At 42.7% G+C, this 23577-nt stretch overlaps 1 protein-coding gene across 3 annotated transcripts in view; it reads left to right on the forward strand.

Annotated features, from left to right (window-relative positions):
• Window positions 1-4692: 4692 nt before the first annotated feature.
• The window catches only part of LOC308317717 (A disintegrin and metalloproteinase with thrombospondin motifs 12-like), a 41103-nt gene continuing 22218 nt past the window's right edge, over window positions 4693-23577 (forward strand). For 2 of the 3 annotated variants that reach the window (XR_013964293.1, XM_080766972.1), the window contains exons 1-11: window positions 4693-5033; window positions 5206-5576; window positions 14247-14421; window positions 15499-15701; window positions 16777-16860; window positions 17558-17682; window positions 18141-18290; window positions 19383-19526; window positions 20547-20691; window positions 22217-22309; window positions 22972-23117. Coding sequence is in view for 2 of the 3 variants with exons in the window: in XM_080766972.1 (XP_080623098.1) it covers window positions 4913-5033; window positions 5206-5576; window positions 14247-14421; window positions 15499-15701; window positions 16777-16860; window positions 17558-17682; window positions 18141-18290; window positions 19383-19526; window positions 20547-20691; window positions 22217-22309; window positions 22972-23117 (1757 nt within the window). In the remaining variant the exon portion in view is untranslated. Of the gene's footprint in view, window positions 5034-5205; window positions 5577-7038; window positions 7145-14246; window positions 14422-15498; window positions 15702-16776; window positions 16861-17557; window positions 17683-18140; window positions 18291-19382; window positions 19527-20546; window positions 20692-22216; window positions 22310-22971; window positions 23118-23577 lie in introns of those variants that run through there. The other variant, XM_080766973.1, reaches the window with a different exon arrangement.

Here is a 23577-nt window from a genome sequence, read left to right on the forward strand (position 1 = left end):
ACAGATTTTCAACAGGATGTCATTTATAATGTCTGCCTGATAGGCTAAGTGCCTGATATAGTGCATACATAAATCTCACATAATGGAGAGGTTCACGTGACCTTATGAACCCTAGTGTCCCTATTCTGGGCCTATCATAGTCGGCAAACATTCTATTTGGTGAGATTTTGGTGAAACAGAGAAAAAGGAGAAGGCCAATGGTAGAGCCCTGGGGGACCCCAGTCAATGAAATATATAGGGTTTAACCACATGAACCCTAGCATCTTCTGGAGCTAAGTTTCTGTAACTAAATAATCTACTACTAAAATAAACCTATACTGTTGGGGCTAATTATTCAATACAGAAATTCTACTGCAGCTGTAGTCATGCCAGACATGCAACAGCACTCCTTCAGTTAACGATGTATTATTTGTCCTTTGATGTTGTTATAGTGAACAAAGTGTGAGCTTGTGTTGGGGTGTGGCAGTGCCAGCAAGGCAATGGTCATGAACACTGAAATAGCTGTTTTTCTATATTTGTCCTCACGTTAAAGTCTCAATAAACACGTACTTGCTGTTTTATTGTTTTTTTTTTTGTGGCGTGGACCCACAGTAAGGGCTCATTCATGTTCATAGCATCTGGCTTGGTTGTAAAAAAAGAAAACAAACCTTAATTGTGATATAATACATTTCGTTTTGTCAGTGGTTTACCAACTTATTTTTAGGGCACCCACTTTTTCAAAATTATATATTTTTCCCTGTCGAAAGGACTGTACGAATTCTCATGCCCTTCGGCCAATAGACAGTCCTGGTCAGGGTCCCTCCAAGGGATGACCTTGATGACCTCCTCTCTAGCATACCTTGAGGGAATTCTGGCCAGTGGAGCTTTTCCAAGACATTTGTAATGCAAGCCAGTGTTGTTTTTGGCAGCAAGTTTCTATTTTAGTTTTAGTCATATAGTCTCTTGAATAGTTTTCATTTCGTTTTAGTCATATTTTAGTCACCTGGAATGTTTTAGTGTTAGTCTAGTTTTAGTCAACTAAATGTCATAAGAATTTAGTCGACTAAATCTACAGTTGATTTAGTCGACTAAAATGTATTTTGGTGCGCCTTGATGCCGTCGTAATGACTGGTTTTACACTTGCTGAAAACAGCCGATCTAACCAAGTGTAAAATGACTTATACTGGATCTCTTGTCTTCCTAGGATTTTAGTTTTAGCTGTTGAAGAAATTGTCAATACATTTAGTCTTCATCATAGCTTAGTTTTCATTTAGTTTCCATTTAGTTTTTGTCAGTGAAAAAAGGTAGTCTTTAGTTTTAGTCGACAAAAACAACACTGATGCAGGCCTCCGCCTCCTGGCCCTGGAGAAAGAGAGCAAGGTGTATAACTCTCGGTGGGCCAGACTTGCTATCCTCAACATCTTGCTGTACAGGATGGAGAGATGCAGCAGCCCTGTGGTCTACAGTGACTGCAGGTTGTCTGAACATGTTTATGCTATCAGGACATATGGCAAGTAGCCTACCTGATTGCTAAACATACAGACAGGCTGGTCATGGCAGTTCAAGTTCCCTAAAGGTTATGGCCATTGAGGTGGTCCCCAATTTTAAAAAAGGGAACCTTTTTGGATTTTTAAACTCGCAAAATTTAAAATGGTGTTTCTAGGTGTCAATGAGGAAATAGATAGATTATTCACATTTTTTATAATTGCTCTTTTCTGCTAAGGTGTGGGTTAGAATTATTGTGCTCCCTATAGTAATGTTTCGTATGTTTCTGTTCCCTCAATCCCTAACATTGTTATTTTAGCCAAATTAGGCCCTATGTTCACATTTGGGTTCAACTTAATTAAGTTAATCAGTTGTTACTTGCCCGTGACCATTTCTGGCAAAGGTTTTTGTGGTGTTGTGTGAATTTGTAATTTTGGCCTATTTGGCGTATACAATTTAATCAGTTCTTCCTTAGCCTATGACAAACTCACACAAGGTTATACATAAGATTGTCTTTTAGATATATTGCTAAAACATATCTGACTGACAGACAGACAGACAGACAGACAGACAGACAGACAGACAGACAGACAGACAGACAGACAGACAGACAGACAGACAGACAGACAGACAGACAAAACATTACATATGGCTTGTTTAACTCTTAGGAGAAGTTCGCTATGGACCAGAGCTAGGACTGAGGGAACTTGAGTATACACTCCTGTTTGTGAAACATAGTCTTTTCTTGTTTTCTTTCAAACAGTTTTTCTTTTACGCGTAGATGTATTTTGTATTCTTGCTATGCATTAGCCAGACTATTAAAGGCTTTTTATTTATAAAAAAAAAGAAAGACTATTCCCGCTTTGAGGAAACCAGGTCATATCATTCATCATGGATGAATGACCAATCTTCGAATCACCACGTGGAGTCAGCGGCCTCATTGAACTGGATGACGATACCAGTTCTTGAATGTTGGCCGATGTCCCAATTGCCTGTGTAGCCCGGCCCCTACATGAACGAACTAGTATCAGGTAATGATTTGTGTGGCAATTAGTCTGTTTAGCCAGACTCTCACTAATAGATTGTTTCATATGGATAAAGTGCTACAGGGAGAACAATATAATAATTATTTTAACAAACAAATTGGCCACCTTGCAAAGAAGTTGTTCTCATCCTATATTAAAATTACCTAGAGGGTGGGTTGGACGGTGGGGTAGACTGTCCAGGGGTCTGCAATGCAAATCCACACACACCAGCTGGGCCATGTTGTGCACCCCAGAGGCACAGAACAGATTCATGCCAAACTTCGGCATGGCATGATATAAGAGTCAAGAAATTCCTTGGGCCTACAGGTGATTATTTTGTGGTATAGTGCTCGTTGGATATCACTCAACGGCCCTGCGGATTTGCACATAATGCAGGAGGCAGCAGGACGTTGCTTTACTGAAAGCGAGCGCTTCCAAACTCCATGTTTTTATAGGCAATGTGAAATTAGGCTGCCTTTTTTTGGCCAGGGACCACTTGGTGTTGGTTATAAGTTAACCTAGTAAGTAGTAAAGTTGCAAAATTATGTTAATTAAGTGGGTAGAAAAAAGAATGTAAGCCAACTCGGCTGCAACATAAATATCCAACATTGTAAATATGAAATTGGCATATTATTATTAAGGGACCAAGCCCAAAGGGATTTTTCTTCTCCTTCTTCCGCCACAAATAGCAGTTCTGGCTTAACCGTGAAGTAGTTTTTTGCAAAACTTGGCAACATGGTAGATTCCTATGCCAAATGGTGAGGATGCAAAGCCCAGGACCATTGGCCAAAGGTAAGTGTGCCGCTATAGCAATCAATTGAAAATGCAAACTTTGAACAGGCATATGTCATAAACTGTTTGACCGTCAGCAATAAAACTTTGATACGCATATTGCGTCTCCTCATGTCGAACAACTTTCGTGTTCTGACTTTTGACCTCTGGCATTTAGATCTCGCAACATTTTGAATTATATGAAATAGTTCCAATCTCCTCCCAGGATCTTTGATTAAAATGCATGAACATTTTCTACATGTGGCCTGGGCCGGCCGAGCGGTCCAGGCACTTAGGCTGGTAATCCAGCCTGAGACCGTGTCACGGGTTCGAGTCCCGATTAAACAACCTTTAAACATGTCATCAGTGTCTTACTCCAATTCGCCAAAGGGGGGCACTATAGCAATCATTTAAAAATTAAAACTTTGAACAGGCATAACTCATGCCTCGTTTGGCCAAATAGCACTTGTTTCCACATGTGCCTTGACTCATGGGGAACACATCTGTCACTTTAACCAGTAAGCTCCGTCCTCAGATTTTGCACCATTTTGAGCAGAGCAAAAACGCTTATACCTGATTTAACTGTGCAGTCGGCTATCTCCTCCTGGGATATTTCATCAAAATGCACGAAAATACAAATGCAAGACCTACACTTGAACTTTGGACCTATTTCGACCAAAAATCAGGAGTAATTTTTTTTGAGACAGACAGACTCATAAAAGTGATTTTTTTTTCACTTGTATGAGTCTGTCTGAATTCACAGTAGGTAGAATAGGTAGACATTTCAAATGTAAGCACAAGTCAATACAAAAACAGTTGTTTTCAACAGGGTCCACCATGCATTTTCAATTCATCAGAACATTTAGAGACGTACAAATATACACTTCTATCTGTATGTAGGCCTATGTTTGGGGTACGAACAGCTGCAATACTGCTGGGTGACCTAATTAAAGTGGCACTGTTGAGCAGCCTAAAGAGCTTATTGCTTAGTCCCGTTTTATCGCGGCTTGCAGCTATATTTTTTATTATTATTATTATTATTATTATTATTCCAATTAATTTGACAAAAGGACAGGCACAGTACAATAGCCGGCCTACAACAAGGTCTGCTAAAAAGATGAAACCATGGTGTCCCCTCAGGTATTCAATAGACAACATAATAGCAAAAAGTTACTGGGGCCATGCAGTTCAATTCGACACTCTCGGCAGTTCCGAATGGCAGCCACCTGTGTTCTCAACTTCTTTCAGAGCAGTTTTAGAGAAGCCTGGTAGAAGCGTGTTCAGAATTATCTCACAGACACTGAGACACAGACTCATGCTGGAGCATGAGCTAGCCTACGGTTACGGTCTGCAGACCCTGCAGTGCTCCCCTCACTCCTAGAAAGAAACAAGACACTGGCCCAAGAAAGACACTCCTCCCCTCCTACTTGCACATTTGGAGCTTTCTCTCACTTCAACTAGCCTATGTTCTGTGATCCCCCGGTCTTCTTCGGTGCATGTTTCACTTCATGGGAGGATATCTCGTCGCTTATTCTTACCATGACACAAGCCCCTGTAGGATCGAAGACGTGGTGGTCGCCAGACCTCTAACGCAAGTGGAACTTCAATGCCTAATAATCTTTTCCAGTTTTTTTAATTTGGTTAGATGAAATATGCAATGTCCGCAGGAGAGCCGGGTTCTTGTTCTGCTACATCTTGTTTACTTTTTGGCTTCCATCCACGCCGAAACCTCCGAGTCTGGCACAGTCCTCAACCCCCCCAAAGAGAATAAAGGTCAGTGAGCTCAGCTACAATTTTAATGGGGTTTGCAGTGCACGCGTGCAAGTGCATTTGATACATCAATGCATCACTACTTACTTATGTCATGTGTTGTTCTTAATTTGTGCATATGCATTGGAACTAAATGTTGAAGCAAAACCACAAATTCTATTCAATTCTATTCTAGGTAGCGTGTTGCAGGCAGAGTCAGATGTGTCCATTGTCCATCCAGTCAAGATTGATGAGGATGGACAGTTCATTTCTCACTCCCTATCTCACTACTTCAAAGGTGGGAGAGTCAAGCGTGACCTGGGACCATTAGAATCAGAGGGACAGGTTCATTACAGGGTCAGCTACAACGGCCGGGTTTTAATTTTCAATTTAACTGCAAACAATCACCTGGTTTCAAATGACTACATTCTGGAGAGAAGGAACGGGAGTCTGAACAGGACAGAGCATCGTTTCTCTGTGAAAAACTCCTGCCACCTCCTTGGCACCGTGAAGGAATCTGATGCTGATGCGCATGGAATTGCTGCCATCAGCACTTGCAAAGGATTGGTAAGGAACCCTACATTCTGTTACACTGTACATGCACACAAGGTACAGCCAACACCTCATTCATTAACTTCAGATTTGTGTGAAACTTTATTTCATGTTCAATGCAATTAGCTTCCTAAAAGCTATGGCAATATGAATAGTGTACCTCCCTGAAAGCCCCGTTGTTCCTGGCATGATTGTTTTGTTCCTTTTCATGGGGAGAGGGGCATCACATTGGGGAGGCTGGTATGTGGTTTAGCCCGTCACAGTCTGCTAAGCAAACCCTTCCAACTGACAGTGCCCTGTCTGTTAGTTTGCCCTTCAAAGACTGCCTGAGACTGTTTGCAGAACGATTCTGCTGCAGACCCACTAGCGGCCCTGTCGCCTCTCGTCCGACTGTGAGCATTGCATGTTTCTCTATCCTTCATTTCTCAGTTGTTTCACCTATTTCCCTTTATTCCCTTCAGCCCCTTCATAATCTCAGTGAAAGCCAGTCAGCCGAGCACTCACTGACTCATTCATTCCTTCACTGACTCAGTAACTTTCACCATTCATTCATCAATTTTGTTTGTTCTCTCAAAACCTCTTAACTTGCTCCTTAACAACAACCAATGTGCATAGATAGATTTAGCACTACTTAGATTTTTTTAACACATTTTATTTGGAGAAAATATTGAATCCCCCAAAGAAGAAGAAGACAGACAGACAGACAGACAGACAGACAGAGGGAGGAGCAGGGGATATTAGCCAACCCCCTTTGTTCTTTCCCACTTTTACTTCCAATGTACTTCAAATAATAAAAGCACTTTCATCTACAAAGGAGAGGAAGACAGCTGGTCAGCAGAGAGCGAGAGAGCTAGGGAGAGTGTAGAGCACACTGACCATAATATCCAGAGAGAGTGATGATGTACAATAATGATTAGAAACATCCAACTAGGAAGAGGATGTGCATGGAAGGAAGGACTTCCCCCTCTGAAAGGATCAGACGTGTCAGTTTTTAGCTCATGGAGAATGCCTCTGTGTGTCTGATTCAGTCACAGCAGGAATGCCTATCCTGCAGGGTCTTGCCTCCTGCCTGTCAGTCATGTTTGTTTGGCTTGAGGTGCCTCGTTCTGCCAAAATCTTGTAAATAGACCACATCTGCTGCAACTAACTGGCAATTCAGCCTGTTGCAAGTGAACAAGTTTCTTGACAGAGCAAAACACACACACACACACACACACACACACACACACACACACACACACACACACACACACACACACACACACACACACACACAGTAATTTATATGTGTGACCTACTTTACAATCTCTCAAGTAATCCTCAATGGAAACTATGTTACCTTCACTCAATGGTTCTCACAGCGGTGTGCTGCCGTTGTCGGAAGCACAGAGGGGTTTGCTCTATAACCCTATAAACCCGCCCACCCCCCTGATCCACTAGGGAAACTGCACCAATTCATTAAGGCATTTATGTGCTCATTGGAAGAAGATTCATGGCAGTGGAGACCACAGTGAGGCTGCTGAGCAGTAAGATGTAGCCAGCCAGATGTGGGAGTGAGAGGAACATTGCCAGCTGCTGTTGAGGTCAGTCACCCCCTTGGTTTCAGATAGAGATGGAGTGCTTGGAAATATGAAAATAAACCCAAGGCTCACATACCAAACCTTACTTCCAATTCTTAGAGAGTGGAGGATATATTGTTTTCAAAATATGATCAGTGATAGATTCCAATGTCTATTATCTCTGTTGTTTGCACAACACAAGTGCCTTGAGAAAAACGGCATACATGCTTTAAACAGCCAGGCTGTGATTGGACAGAGTTGGAGAAGTGGTGTTGGCATTAAGTCAGCTTAGGTAAGCACCACAATGTTGTTGCCATTAATACATTACCACAGTTGAAACTTCTGTTTCCAGCGCACTGGTCTGGTTAAGAAAACTGTTGCGCAGCGAAAATAGCCAATCTTCAAGCTCACAACTCTGCGTCCCGTTGTGAGTTTGTACATCAGCTAATGTGCACGACACCCAACTATAACTCTGGGGCTTAAGGTTGAGAACTGCACTGACATCATCGCAGTTCACCCGTGGGGAGCTGTGTTGACTTGCATTCAAGGAAAAGTTCACCAGCAGCATTATTGTGTCGAGAACTGCAGTGAAACTGCGATGGCCAGAATATCTGGGCGGTGGTTTACTGTGTCAGGATCTCCTTTCAGTGTAGGAGTCCTTGAAAACACATTTTCAATGGAGAGGGTTGGGAAACCTTGAGGCGACGCACAAAACAAGTAAATGCAAGTTCTTCTCCTCATTATTTTGGCATTAGCCTATCCTTTTCTGAAATGCATACTTCTTTACTCTGTCCAGATGTGAGCGATGATACTGTAGCTCTTAGCTGCAGGGTAAATACATAATCATCATGCTCACTTAACCTTTTTTTTTTTTTTTAGATTTACTATGATTTCTTACAAGAAGTGTCTGAATGCCAAGGGCCTACGAGAACACACGTCAGGTTTGCAAAAGCTCTGTTTATAATCCTAGGGAATAAGAACCATCCGCCTCCATGTGTCCCTGTGATCACTGCTCCACTGTGCAGCCAGGGAGCTGTGTGGCCTGGTTGGCTTAGACTTACAGAAGCAGGAAACAGCGGTAAAGCAGTACCACATGGCCTACCGAATTTAGCACACAGGCCTTTGTTATGGTAACCTCCCCTAGCACTGCCACCTCACATCCTAACACGCTTCCTCTGTGTCAAAAGGAGGGGCGGTTGGTGGGTGATGGGTAATGGGTATTAACCAAGCCCCCAGAACAGCTGGCCAACGTTGAAGCCAACGACCTCTTCTGGTCAAAGCTGTAATTGCAGGCGGGCGAAATACATGCACGAGCAAGAGAGCGCACCGCTGGGTCTTTTGCTTTGACCAATTGTTGGTTGACCAATTATATCGAGAAGTAATGACCCCTGGGAGATCCTGGTCAATTAATTGTAGGGTTTAACCCCTTTAAACCCTGTAATGTAGTTGACCGGAGTCCCTCAGCAGTGTATACTAGGCCCCCATCTGTTTTTCGGAAGCGTTGTGAGCTTGTAGCTCTGCAATTTCTGGCTGCCCCACAATCGGGACACTAGAGCTCCTGTGGTTAAGTGGTTCATTGACAGAAGAGGACAAGAGCAGGTTGAGGCAGAGGTACAGTATAGTGTCATGAAGTGGACTCTGTGCGCCCCTCTCATTCTATCTCGGTTTTAGTTGGCAGAACACTTGGGATTTGGAATGACATTTCTCAGACCGCAATAATCTTCCCTAGTTTGTTGTGGGCGCCGTCAAAACTCAAAACAAACTCTGGGTGCTGTCCCATCAATTTGCATGCCATCGCTGAGCACAGACATCACTCAGCGGTCCCACGGATGGTAATTTCGGGCTCACAAGTAATACCGTAAGTATACCGTACAAGTGAAGCCAAACAGGAAGCAGTGTTTGCACAGTGTGACTGCGTTTGGACTGCAGCTCATGTACATCATGCAAAGCAAATGAATGTTTGGATGGATTGGTCTCTCCCTGGCAGTCCTCCATGGTTGATCTACTTTCTACCACCTGGTTTTGTCTTTCTGGATTCCCATAACATTTGAAAGTTATGGGAGTTGGAGGCAAAGCTTTCGGCACAGATCCAATGCCATGATCAACATTTTTGAGTGGTGCAACCACTCCAAGGAACATGTCCGTGTTCACCTATGTGTTCGCCTATGTATGTGTTAATGAGCACCAGAAGGACTATTAGTACCAGTAGGGGCGCTGTTGTGCCAGAAACGGAGAGATATAGTGCTGCATGTGCTCATTGTGCTGCACACTGGGGGGGAGGGGAGTTGAGGGGTGTGACTTTTTGTATTAATAAGAGAAAACGTGATTTAGTGGATAGTAGAACAACATGCTAAAATCTCATAACATGATGCAGTGTTTCCCCTAACGAGAAACTGATAGTGTGGGGGGAGCTTTCACGCATGCCATGCACGCTTGTGAGTTTTTTGTGGTCTTTAGCAGTTATTTGCCTTTTTTGGGCCTATTCGCAGCTGCCTACTAAAAATCATACTGTGGTGGCTGGTCATGATTGTGCCCACCACACAATAATGCATATAGGGGAAACACTGCTGATAACTTGTCATTTTCTGCGGAAATTGTACAATAGATGAGATAATAAGCAATGAAGAACACAGCTGAACATTTCTTCACAGGGGCTTTGTGTAGCTGTCTAAACTAGCGACAAGCATATCAGCCTGCATGCTTTGTGGATGAGTCCATTACACAGCCTTTGGATGCCTGGCCATAAGCCATGCTCTGAGTCAGTGCTGTCCTGGAGAACCCTTTCTGTCCCGTCTCAAGCATTATATCCAAGCCTTAGAAAAGAAGAACACAAATTCAGCTATGTGGACAGGACCTTGTGATGCATAATGCTTCACAAAAATATTGCAAGAGGTTGCAGTTTGTTTTTCACGGAATGAAGTGTCTTTCAGGCAATTTCCCAAATAAACTATTCTGGCACAATCTCATTGACTAATTTCAGACCCTTTGCAATCATTCTCAAATGTATTTATCTTTTCAACAAAAAAGATTGTGCAGGCCAAGTCATATTTTAATATCTTGTTTATTTTGATAATTGTATTCCAAATTCCAACTATTGATTCATATCCCCCCAGAGTTGGCCATTAAATATCCATCTGTTGTATATCATCGCTACAGTACATCATCTCTCATTCTCGCTGGGACAGGTGTTGTACTGTAGACCTTCCAAGGGGACCACTGCACAAGAGTTTGCACTTTGTGAACTCCCTGTATGGAGAAACTAGAAACCCTCCCAGAACCTCGGGAGAGTCCTAAATAAACGTTTTTGGAGAATACAGACTACTATGTGCAGAGCAAGAAATTCAGGCATAAAACTCAGGTTGACCTAGAAACCAGAGCAGTGCATAACTTCAGTGAACACTGACTGCAGCTATTAGGCAGTGCCTGGGACAACCACAAACGCTCTCTTGGCATTGCTTGGCTTGCTTCCTCCGCTTCTTGACCTAAACACTGGAGTGGAATCCATGCTGCAACTGCCTCTGGCTGACACTCGCGCACTCTAGAGTTCTGCAGAATCCTTTGCAATACCCCAAAACTGCAAGAGTAGTTTTTGTCTTAACTAAGTCATACTGTGTAACTTTTTCAATTAAACAAAAGTTTAGTTTTGATATAATCTTTTACCGGTAGACTATATTTTTCACAAGCTAGAAGTGCACAATGCGGTACATCATGATGCATTGAGTGATTGGATGAGCTATTTTTGAAAAAGGAAATGGAGATTTCTGCCTATAATCGCATGCCCGAAATAGGTTTCGGCATGCAAGTGTAAGGATGTAGTGCACATACTCGATTTTTATTGAAAGTAAATAGCAATAAAATCAAACGTGTGTCCCTTCCCACCTGCAACCAGCCATTGTGAGCTGTGCTTTTGCACACCTTCCCTCCCGTCTGTCTCGGCGTTGCAACACGAGTAAACCCTGAAGTCTTCCCTTCTCTGGGACTGTGCATTAGTCAGACATCCTGTTAGTCCGACTACGTGGCCGGTTAGGACTCACCCTGTGGCTTCCATGTGGGGTGCATACTTAGTTTAGAGTCTTAGACTAGTCACTGGTTAGACATGGGTTAAGGTTAGGTTTAGGTGTGCTGCCCCGTGGGAGGTTAGGTTTAGGGTGAGGGTTTGAGATAGGTTGTAGTTGTAGGACTAATGACTGGTCTAACCAATGACTAGTCTAAACCAAAAACTTTGGGCATAGGGTTATAATGGTCGGACTAATGAACGGTCGGACCAGTGTCATGCTACCCCTTTCTCTCCTCTCTTTACCAAGTTTGTTTAGTGAGGTGGAAGCTGATCCTTTCACAGCCTGGACTTGTTCTGACATAACTTGACATGCACACACACACACACACACACACACACACACACACACACACACACACACACACACACACACACACACACACACACACACACACACACACACACACACACACACATTCACACATACACAGAGCCACTTAAGTTTGGCCCCTCTTAAACTGTATATACTTAGTTTACCGGAATACCCCAGGGGTCTATACTAGGCGCCTCCTGTTTTCCCTCTACACTACTTGTCTTTGCTGTAAATTGCCTATATCTATAAGCTCACAACGTTTGGGAACGTCCGAACGTGGCAACCTTTTTAGCTGAATGTTTGCAGGGACGCAAGGGTTCATGATGTGGTTAAATTTACCTGACTAAATTAATCACTGTGGTTGAGCAAACCTGGCAACCTGCAAAGGGCAGGAGAACATGTACAATGCATTTAAAGACATGAAAGGGATAGGAAATACCCTGCTATTAATCTCTCTCTTTCCATGTTTATCTCTGTGTGTGTGTGTGTGTGTGTGTGTCTGTGTCTGTGTCTGTGTCTGTATGTTTATCTCTCTCTCTCTCTGTGTGTCTGTCTGTCTGTCTGTCTGTCTGTCTGTCTGTCTGTCTGTCTGTCTGTCTGTCTGTGTGTGTGTGTGTGTGTGTGTGTGTGTGCACGTGCGCCTTCATTTTTCAATGCTCACAATGAGCTGTATGTTTGAATGATGATGCCAATACATACATTTTATTTTTAGTATTGCAAGTTTCATCAAAAGTAAAAGTGAGTGCTTCTCACACACCACTGGTGTTTAGTGGAGATCATAAAGGCCTGCGCCAGTAGGAACATGCATGGCATGCATCAGAGGCAGACTGTGTAGCACTCCCGCAGCAGACAGAAAGAGAAAACGTGCCTCAGGGAGTGTGGGCGACTGGGCGGGGAGGGCACGTTGGGATAGATAGATGGATGCTCGCTCTGCTCTGTTCATAAAGGTATGGAAATACTGAGTGACTAGTAATGACGGCTTCCACGCTGATGGAAATTACTCAGGAATGACGCGTTATGTGGGTGCTGCTAACGAGAGAACTCCTGCCCTCCAGCTTTCAGGGTTGGGATCATGTAGTCAAATCCTTCCCTCTACTTTTACCTTAAGAGTTTGCTTGATGGATTATGGTCATTATTCTGCCCATATAGGCTGACGACGCATAATCCAACACTGCTTTGGTTCTGTCATAGGCTGGTCATTTCAGCATTAAAACCGGGAAAGCATCTGTGTCATTTTATACTTTGGCTATTCAAAAATAGCAAATTTAGAAGAAAAAAAAGTGCCACAATCATGCCACAATTTGAGCTTGTAGATTTATTTTATGTTTGAAAAACGTTTGTGCGAAGCTTTGAATATATATATACTGTATATCTATGCTGCTGGGGGTCCCTGGAATCTTTGAGATGGGGGTCGGCGGCCAATATATATTACATTACATACATTTTGGGGGGTCCTGCTCCTTGCCATGAAAAGGTTTGCGATCCACTGACATAGCAACCTAAGTTTTTCAGAAAACTGATTTAGAAGACCTCAGGTCTATACGTAACATTTTCTGCAATGCTACTCTTTACTTGATTTTAAGACCCCCGTCGTTAGCCTCATAGCATAATTGCCTAAGTAATTTGTGTCATAGGCAATTAGGCAAAATGAAGCAGCAGTAGCAGGAGAGTAGAATTTGACAGATGTCGATTTGGTCAAAAGATTAGGCAATTATGCTATGAGGCTAACGTTATGTTACTCTTTTCACATTTAGGCGTATACTATTGTATGCACCTTGATTAGGGCTGGGCGATATGGACAATATTTTTTACCAAATAACTGGATGTCAATATGGTGTGTATGACACAAATTATTTACACAATGAGTTGTTTGATATAAAATAATAATCAGTAATGCCCAATAAAGGCAAAAAATAATAGAACAGCTGGAGCAGTCAGGTACGTTCAGGTCTACAATTATGTTGTAATGTAGCCTTTCAAACCAGGAAAAACAGCATTAACAAAATGTGTGTTTGCTAGAGTAGCCAACTTGTATTAATGCTTCTTATACCATTGGAAAGCCTGTTTATTTCCCCTTTTTAAATAAGTGCCCAATTTGTAAGGAATGTGAATTTGTGGGATGAGCAGCACAGCAGAATAAGATGTTTGGCATTGATTGGCAGATAAGATTTATCACATTTTTCATGGGCGCAGCGCAACCCACATACTCGGCTGTGCTGCTTATTCCACAAATTCCTTACAAAGGGAAATAAACAGGCTTACCATCGTTCCACGAAGCATTGTTACAGAGATATCTACCAAACCCATATTTCTGAACTTTTTGCTTGATGTTTATAGGCTGGTGTCAGTGTGTGTCATGTCATCATCAAACCCCCACCTTCGCCAGTCAGCCTCTGTAGACATCGTTAAAGCACAGTTCAAGACATACTTCTACACTGCTTTTAGTTGAGCTTCTAAAATCATTAGTTATTCATGTCCTCACTGTATTGCATTACTGCTATTATTATGTTGTTTTATGCCTTTGCTTTTCTGTCTTTCTCTATGGCTTTGTAAGGCACTTTGAGCTGCATTTCATGGCATTAAAGGTGCTATACAAAAGAAAGTTGTACTATTATCATATCACAATATTGATCAATATATTGCCCAGCCTTAACCTACCGTATATTCCCCTTATACTGTATACTTTCATGTTATATTAGGCACACTACACACACACCTACTGATTCCTATTCAAGGCCATTCTCCATTTTAAACAGAGGGGCCTCTTTGCCCTGCCAGAGGGGCACTACTTCATAGAGCCAGTCCAGAATCATCATGGCGATGTGGTGGGGGGTCCGGAGCCCCACATGGTCTACCCCAGAGTTACAGAAACGCATAGAAACAAACGAAGCCCCACGGCCCAGGGCACATCCAACTCCTGTGGAGTTAAAGGTGCGTATGCGTTTATGTGTTTGTTTACTGCAAAATGCTGAATGTTACGGTAACTTTGAGAGTGTAAAAATGGTGTGGTTTTATGTATTTGCGTGTGTGATCACGCACACAGCTGACACAACGTTGCAGCAAATGCTCTTAGCTCTCTTGAACTTTTGAACACAAGCCTAGCTTGTAGTCTTTACTGTACTTGTATTTCTTTTGTATTGTTCTTATTTAACTTTTAATATATGTTATTTAATGACCTCTTCCAGTAAGGAAAGGATTCCAAATAAGCCTGCTGGCTTCTTCCTTTCTCCGCACAGTAACTCGTTTTCTTTGATATGTATCGTTTCCATTTTTGAGTGGTGCAGCCATTCCAAAGCAATGTGTGTCCCTGGCTGGCTGGGTCTGTCTCTGCCGTCTGAGCACGGAAAAAGCGTTATAGCATTTGTTCACCACTTCAGACAGGTCTGATTGTTATAGCAATGTGCTAATAAACAACGCTAAACTAGGCTCTTGTATAGGCTAATCTGAGTTCCCAGAAGTTTTACTTTTTGCCAGGCTTAAAGGAGAATTCCATGCTAGAAGTCTTTCTTACCTTTCTTTGTAGTTGTTACGTCCCCACCAAGAGGTCCAGGTGTTTTTTTGTGCAAAAACTCCTTATTGGCTATTTCCCCTACCATAAGCCCTCAATGAATTGCATTGAATTGAATGGGGTGTTGTGCTAATTCGCTTATTTGCATCAAATAAGTAGTAAAGTGTGCCGCTTGGGATATTATTTACATTATGAAGAGAGGATATATACAAAAAAATTATATTTTTTGAGCGATGGAAATAAGCAAATTAGCACAACACCCCATAGCCCCATTCAATTCCCATTCAATGCAATTCATTTAGAGATTATGGTAGGGGAAATAGCCAATAAGGAGCTTTTGCACGAAATAACACCTGGACCTCTTTGGTGGGGACGTAACGACTACAAAGAAAGGTAAGAAAGCCTTCTAGCATGGAATTCTCCTTTAAGCGACATGATGGGGCATAAATGAGGGCAGAATGTTTCACTACCCTTCGCCCCATCCCTGCGCTGCCCTGCAGATGCTCCCAGTGACTCTGACCAGGTGGAGAGGGAGAGGGAGGCCTGGGAAAGGGACCATGGGCACTCTGAGGCCCAGCGGCGCTCCCAGCGCTCGGTCAGCAGGGAGCGCTGGGTGGAGACCATGGTGGTGGCCGACTCCAAGCTCATCGACTACCACGGCAGCGACAACGTGGAGTCCTACATTTTCACCCTCATAAATATGGTGAGTGCATGGACGGATAATCACGTCACCATATTCACAGTATGACGTCAGAGCGAAATGCCTGCTGTATGAATTTTTATTTTAATTTTATTTATATTTAATGTTTCATGGTTAGTACGAGTCGAGTCACCACCAGCTGAGTTTACGTCAACGAGGAATCTCAGGAACGCAATGTGTTGACAGCTGGGCGTGACGTATATTAGCAGCGACATTGCCTTCATATGTAGTTTCAAGGCTTTTGCAGACAAATTCATTCAATTTTCTCCAGAAACTGGCTGTATCAAATATGAATGGACATCATTAACGACGCACAGCCACTCCCCTGACAGAAAGGCCGGGGTGGTCGGTTTATTTTTCAAACACAGTTCTTATATGAAGCGACCTAAAATCGCCCTATGGAGATTACAATGCAAATAAAAAAATACATGAACCTGTGTATTGGCGCCCTCTACTGAAAGTGACGTCAGACTTCGGCGCTCTACTACCAGTACTAACTATAATGGATGATTTCACTCGATGATCAAAAAGGATTTTGTCTAATTATTTTGTGATTATTATTATAATTTCTTTAGTGAAAGTCTGTCTCTAAATGCGACAGTTCCCCAGCTTTTGTTGAACTGAACCAATGAGAGTTAAAAAGTATCTACCGGTAAGCATGTCCTTTCCTTTGTGAACTGAACCAATGAGAGTTAAAAAGTATCTAAGCATGTCCTTTCCTTTGTGAACTGAACCAATGAGAGTTAAAAAGTATCTAAGCATGTCCTTTCCTTTGTCAGAGTATCCGTTGGACCAGTCTGTCTGTGTCCCTTTTGTGCCCATATTATGGAGATGTGTCAGTCTCTGTCCCTTTTGTGCCCATATTATGGCGTTAAAACGTGACATGATGGCACGTAGCAACCATAACAGAGGTTGCCTATACACCGACTATTTAGCCCTGTGTGGTGGCCTGTGTCGCCAGAACAACCTAGTGACGGGCTAAAGAAAAGAGTGAGTAATTAAAGAGGAAAAGAAAGGTATTAAACGAATAATATTCTGTCCTTACAGTATTGTGCTCTGTATACCGTAATGTTGACAGGTGGCTGGGATCTTCCATGACGCCAGTATTGGGAATGCCATTCATGTCGTCCTGGTTCGTCTCATTCTACTTCAGGGAGAGGAGGTACAGTATGCACCCATTAGCCCCTATATTCATTGGGCCCTATTCTGGGCATAATAACAGCTATCAAAATAGCAGATCTAGGCCTGGGCCGTGGCTCAGCGGTCCAGGCACCTTGGCTTTGTAATCCAGTCTGGCAGTGTGCCGCGGGTTCGACTCCCGATCCCGACGGCCTTTACTGCATGTCACCCCATGTCTTTTCTTTTTCTTTTAGATATTTATTGGGCTTTTTGCCTTTTATTGATAATAGAAAGTGGCCCGGGCCTTAGATGCAATTGTATGTGCTCTTGAATGGACCAGGGCCCACTTGAAAATGTAAAAAGTGCTTGAGGCCAACCGATAGGCCGTGTGCATTTGTAGACCTCATATACGCATATATCAAACGAATGTTCTGTTTGGTCAAACCATGTGACTCCCACTAGAATTGCATTATATATATTCTGAAAGAATATATATTTAAAGATTTAACTGTGCCGCATTTTCACGATTTTTCAAAAATAGCAGTTGTGCAAGCTTGTAGATCTGCTATCTGCTGTCTTTCAATAGCTAAAGTATTACATAATGCTTAGTTAAAACACCAACACACTTTTTTTTTAAAACATTATCATAATGAACCTTTTCAACATCCTCACTGTCCACTGGTTTACAGTACAGTACAGTACAGTACACTCAGTGGCACTCTGTACTTTTTGTTTACTAGAAAGGGTTGAAGATAGTTCACCACGCAGACACCACCCTGTCCAGCTTCTGTGCCTGGCAGAAGAACCTCAATCCACAGAGCGACACACACCCTGCTCACCATGACGTGGCTGTGCTGGTCACCAGGTGAGACACACACACACACACACACACACACACACACACACACACATACACATACACACACACACACACACACACACACACGTCCGGTATTCAAAATGTACTTGAGTAAAAGTACAAAGTATTGGTATCAAAATGGACTTAAAGTACCGAACGCATGCATGAAGTCATCATTTTGCAGAATGTCCCATTTTAACAAGACTTCAAATGATGATCTGCAGTTGAAAATAGCAAATCTACAAGCTTACAATGAATCACAATGTGTATAGGGCTGAAGTGGTTAAAGGAGCACTAGGTAACATTTCGCCTACTTTCAAAATATATGTATATACAGTATTTTATCCCTCATTTCCCTCTATCAGCCACAATATTATTGTGCTGGTGTGTTTCCTTGCATAAAGGCACTCTTAAAGTGCTGAAATATACTCCATTAAAGTGTGTGTTTGTGCGTGCGTGTTTAGGAAGGACATCTGTGCAGGCATGAACCAGCCCTGTGAGACCCTTGGTCTGTCCCATCTGTCGGGGATGTGCCAGCCACACCGCAGCTGCAACATCAACGAGGACTCTGGCCTTCCTGTTGCGTTCACTATCGCTCACGAGATGGGCCACAGGTGTGTGTGTGTGTGTGTGTGTGTGTGTGTGCTATGTGTCAGTTAAAAACTAAACTAAAAACGGAATGATTAGCCATTAAACCTGGTGTCTCTCTTTTGGGCATGTCATTACATTATAGGTGAAAATTCTCAAAAAGAATAGCCTAGTCCTCCGTATATGAAAAAAACATCCTATCTGCAAGCTCACAACTCGTCACTTCCCAAGATGTTGTGAGCTTGTAGATCGGGTGTCTTTGTGATATAAATAGTCATGCGACAAAGTGCAGTGGTAAAAGTACCTGCCCACCACCGCGGAGGTTGTCGGTTCGAATCCACCGTGGTCGAGCGTCTACGAACACAATTGGCCCGTGTTCGTGGGAGTGGTACTGTACCTGTCGGGGATGTACAGTAGTAGGACGTGGGGCTCCTCACTGGTACAGCAGTGAAACTGAGAAAACAGCCGGCATCTGTGTGCTGGTTGTTATTCTCACTTTCATGTTATGGTTGAGTCATGCCACCTTAAGACTGTCGTTTAATCTGGAGTGTTGCAGGCATTCTGCATTGCAGTGCTTTTTTGTCAGTACAACAGCAGTGGACAACACAAAAATGTGTGTGTGGGGGAGGAAACACATCCTGTAGCAGTCATCCGCTGTCGCTGTTATTGCGAGAGTTAACCCATTTTGGGTTACACCTTTTGGTGTTTTAAACATTGTTATAATTTAGCTATTGAAAAATGGCAGATCTACAAGCTCATAGCGTGCCACCGAGTGGGGCGCTACGAGCTTGTAGGTCTGCTATTTTTGAAAAATCATGAACATATGGTGCAAAGCTTTGAATATATATTCTTTCAACGTTTTAACTCAAATCTTTGCTTCTGGGAGGTGGTCCCTGAAACAACACATTTTCAGATGGGGGGGGGTCAGCGGCCAATTTCATATATTTTTGGGGGTCCTTGACATGAAACATTGAGAACCACTGATATAGAAACATAAGGTTTTTCAGAAAAAAATGACATTTTTTAAATTTCGATGTCAGGCCTAAATGCGGTAAGAGAGTTTTACATGTTTTGGAAGGATCTCAAGCGGCCATGTTGGTTTGTTGTCCTGAACGCAGCTTCGGGATCCACCACGACGGCCAGGGGAACGACTGTGAGCTGGAGGGAAGGCACCCCTTCATCATGTCCAGACAGCTGATGTACGACAGCTCGCCGCTCACGTGGTCCCCCTGCTCCAAGGAATACATCACACGTTTCCTGGAGTAAGACCAGATACAAGCCATCACCACAAGACCCAAAAGAGCAACACGCTTCATTTACTACCCACTGTGTTTATATACTGTGTTTCTCTCTCCTGTAAACTCGCAGGTTTTCATCCGGTCTATTAGATTGATGTCTGGATTTATTTTCGTGTGTGTGCTTGCTTGCTTGCATGCATGCATGCACGCATGTACAGTATGTAAGTGTTTGTGGATACGAAAACACCAGGGCAAAATGTGTTAGCAAATAAAATGTCATGCGAGACATTTAACAGAATGTCTGCTACTAATTCCCTTCAAGTCACTATGTGTACTTATCCCCAGTCCTCCATTTAAACAATCAAAGTGCACGTTGTTGTGTGTCATCCCCCCCCCTCTCCCCCTCTCTCTCTCTCTCTCTCTCTCTCTCTCTCTCTCTCTCTCTCTCTCTCAGTCTCTCAAGCGTTCCTTCTCGTTGTTGCGCCATACTGTACATTATAATAACAAACTTTATTTATGTAGTATCTTTCAAAACAGAGTTACGTTATTTACAGTTAAGCTAAACAGATAGAATAAATAATGTAATTGTAAAAGCCAGTCTGTAGAAACTGTTTTTTTTTATTTTTTAGAAGAAGTGATTTAAAGGGATGAAAGTGATTTTTCAACATAATTCAGGCCGGTCCTTCCAGATTCTAGCTCATTTTGGGCGGGAACCCCTTTTGGTGTTAGCATTATGTCATGCTTTAGCTATTGAAAAATAGCAGATCTACGAGCTTGTAGGTCTGATATTTTTGAAAAATCGAAAACTGTCATTTTCAAACGGACATTTTTAGAATCTGATCTCAGGTCAAAATGGGATAGGGGCCCTGGTAGAAAAGGCATGATCGCCCATGGACTTCAGTCTAGACTCTAGAATGTCCAGCGGGTGGTGTGTGGTGTAGCCGTAGCGGGGGCACTGAGGCTCATAAGGGCTTCGAAAGATCAGAAATGCATGCGCAGTATGTCGTCCATCCAACCTCGGACCCGTGTTTCTCTGTTCTATAGCCGAGGCTGGGGCTTCTGTCTGGACGACCGGCCTTCCAAGAGGGACCTGACCACTCCGCTGGCACGCCTCGGCGTCCGCTACACCGCACACCACCAGTGCCAGCTTCAGTATGGTCCCAATGCCACCTTCTGCACAGAGGTCGATGTGAGTATCGTGTACACGGAGACATGCTAAACACACACTAGACCAAATGACATACACAGCGTCGCGTCTCAGTCGCGACATCAGGGAACGACCTCTGGTCTGCTTTGAGGCAGGACTCCAGAGAAGAAGGGAAGATATAACCTCATTGTCAGCTCTGTAGCAGTGGCCGGCAAACTGTGTTCTTCTGGATCGGACTAGTGAAGAAACACGGGGAAGGTTGCCGTATATTAGATTAGTCGATGGGTGGCTCTTCCAACACAGATTTTGCGCTCTCATTAGAAGGCGGGTGTAAGTGCCATCCAACCGTTTCTCTAGTTTCTTTCAAAGTGTCCATGTCTCGGAGCCATAGAGTAGCATACGATCTTATGCATGCCGACCTAGTTTGAAAGTCCTTTTGGGAAGAAGATATATATGAACCCAAATACTTTAGCGGACACTCAGCGTGTCTTTGAGACGGTAAGATGGTAGTAGATGGTAGTATGTGAGACTGCCGGGTTGTCTGTTCAGAGGTGCTGGGGAACCTCACAGGTGCTCCCCAGGGCTGTCACCTTCACCCAATGAACAATCTTACCTTCCAAATAGGTTGTTAAGGAGTCATAGAGCTCAGTGATTCACGGACAAATTAAAATGAAACAAACAAACAAATTTGTTTCACTCTCAGAGTTAATGCTAAGGGGTGTACTGTGTATACGATTGATGATAATGTAATTTTTGCAGTTTAAGAGGGACACTTTGATCTTTCGAGTGGAGTTGGAGGGTCAGTGCCAGGGGGGAGTCCAGCTCGAGTGGAAGGATGTTACTCCAGAGGTTAACTTAATTTAAAGCACAAATAACGTGCATTTTAAAACTTCTTTTAATATTTAATATCATATTGTCTATGTCCCTCAAAGTTATTTCTAATGGTTTGAGCCTCAATCACCACTCTGATATAACCAGTCCTTCTGGTTCTTCTTCTTTCTGGACTTTGAAAGCAGTTTTAGCTGCAGTACCACAATGTCCTGAGGTGGTGGGGGTGCTGATATGAAGATTATTTTATATTTGAGTCATTATAATATTGACGCTAGATAAAAACCAGGCTTGTTTCCACTCCATTCCATGCCAGCTTGGAAAATCAACTATTTGTAAACAAAGTGGAAATGCAAATTTGGAACTGAAAAAGGAATTATACAAAGTAGGGTGTCATTGATGACATCACGATGAGGACAAAATCAGTTGAGCTGTTCCTAAGAGCAATTTCCATTAAAGCACCCATATGATATGAACGCCTGATTGTTCAAAATTGGTTATTTGTGGGGATAGAAAACACATATGGGAGCCGCAAAAACACAAAATAAATTGAAAACGTTTTGATGTTATAGGTCCTTTAAATGAATGAACAGTCAGGAATTGACAGTGGAGTGGAGTGAAGAACATATGCTGGCTTGTAGGGCTGACCCCTATATTGAATGGATTTGAATGATTTGAATTCACGTGTGTTTCTTTGAACGAAGGGCTCACATTAACCTGGCTTGTGTTACTCTTTCAGAATGTTTGCCAAATACTTTGGTGCTCAGTGAACGGCTCGTGTCGCTCCAAACTGGATTCACCCATAGATGGGACCCGCTGTGGGCCTGAGAAGGTAGGCTGACGGCGATGTTTGGGCTTTGATCTCAGTGTTGTTGGTCCAGAAAGAGTTCATGGACATCAGCCTGGATATGGCGTTGGGAATAGGAATAGTATGGAATAGTATGTCATGATAAAACAATTTAATCAAGCCCAATTTCTAACCAAGACTGAAACATAATTTGCAGGCAAACCACTTTACAAATTACAATCTAAAAAAAGAATAGAATTAGAATAAGATAAACACAAACTGTTGAGTATTTCAAATAGTTTTGATGTGGCTATTGGATATAGTGGTGTAAAGTAACTAAGTACATATACTCAAGTACAAGTAGTAATTTTGAGGTATTTATTTTACTTTCTTCAGTACCGTAATTACAATTACTACCCACAACTGCGGAAAATATTGTACTTTTTACTCCACAATTATATGAAAACTTTAGTTAATACTTAGTTTGTAGATTTAGATTATTAATAGAAAAGAGACTAAACACTTCAGCCCTATATACAGATTTCGATGAGCTTATTCACTAGCCTCGGTCTTGGGGAAACATCAAATGTTTCTCTTGGGTCCCGAGCTAAAACGTTTGGGAACCGCTGCCGTATGCTGTATTGTGAAAGATGCATTGTACAGGTCCAGTAATGTAATGTAATGTAATGTGTGTTTTTCCTGCCCAGTGGTGTATCTCAGGAGAGTGTGTGATTGTTGGTAAGCTGCCAGAGACCGTGAACGGAGGCTGGGGCCAGTGGAGTACCTGGTCCCACTGTTCCAGGACCTGTGGAGCCGGTGTGCAGTCTGCAGAGAGGGAATGTAACAGCCCCAAGTAAGGCCTGACTCTTGAGTCTGGACCTATCTTGCAACGAACTATCAGTTCCATTCTCATACTCTCTTCTTCTTTAATTTGGCCCTTGCCTAAACATTGCATAATATTCCTTTGCCCACAAACCATTCAGGACAGAACAATTTGTGTATAATAAACTGACCAGCCATCCATTCATTTATCAAACTATACTTCATCAACTCTTGGATTGAATATATATCTCTGCTGTCCGGAGGTAACCTCATAACTCCAAAATGTTAATTTTTCAGGAAATGAAAAATATATTTTTTTAAGGAAATGAATAAAACCTTATATCTTTTAAACGATGCAATACTGCCTCGTCAAAGTTGTTGTTGTGACATTAGATATGGTCAACTACTTGCATGAGAAGGAGAGAGGTGGTGGAGTTGTCTGCCTGAAGTAGCTCTGCCAGGCTCGAAAGATTAGCGGGCGGGAACCCCTT

Source organism: Protomyctophum bolini (genome assembly GCF_963924005.1).
Source record: "Protomyctophum bolini genome assembly, chromosome: 6".
NCBI lineage: Eukaryota > Metazoa > Chordata > Actinopteri > Myctophiformes > Myctophidae > Protomyctophum > Protomyctophum bolini.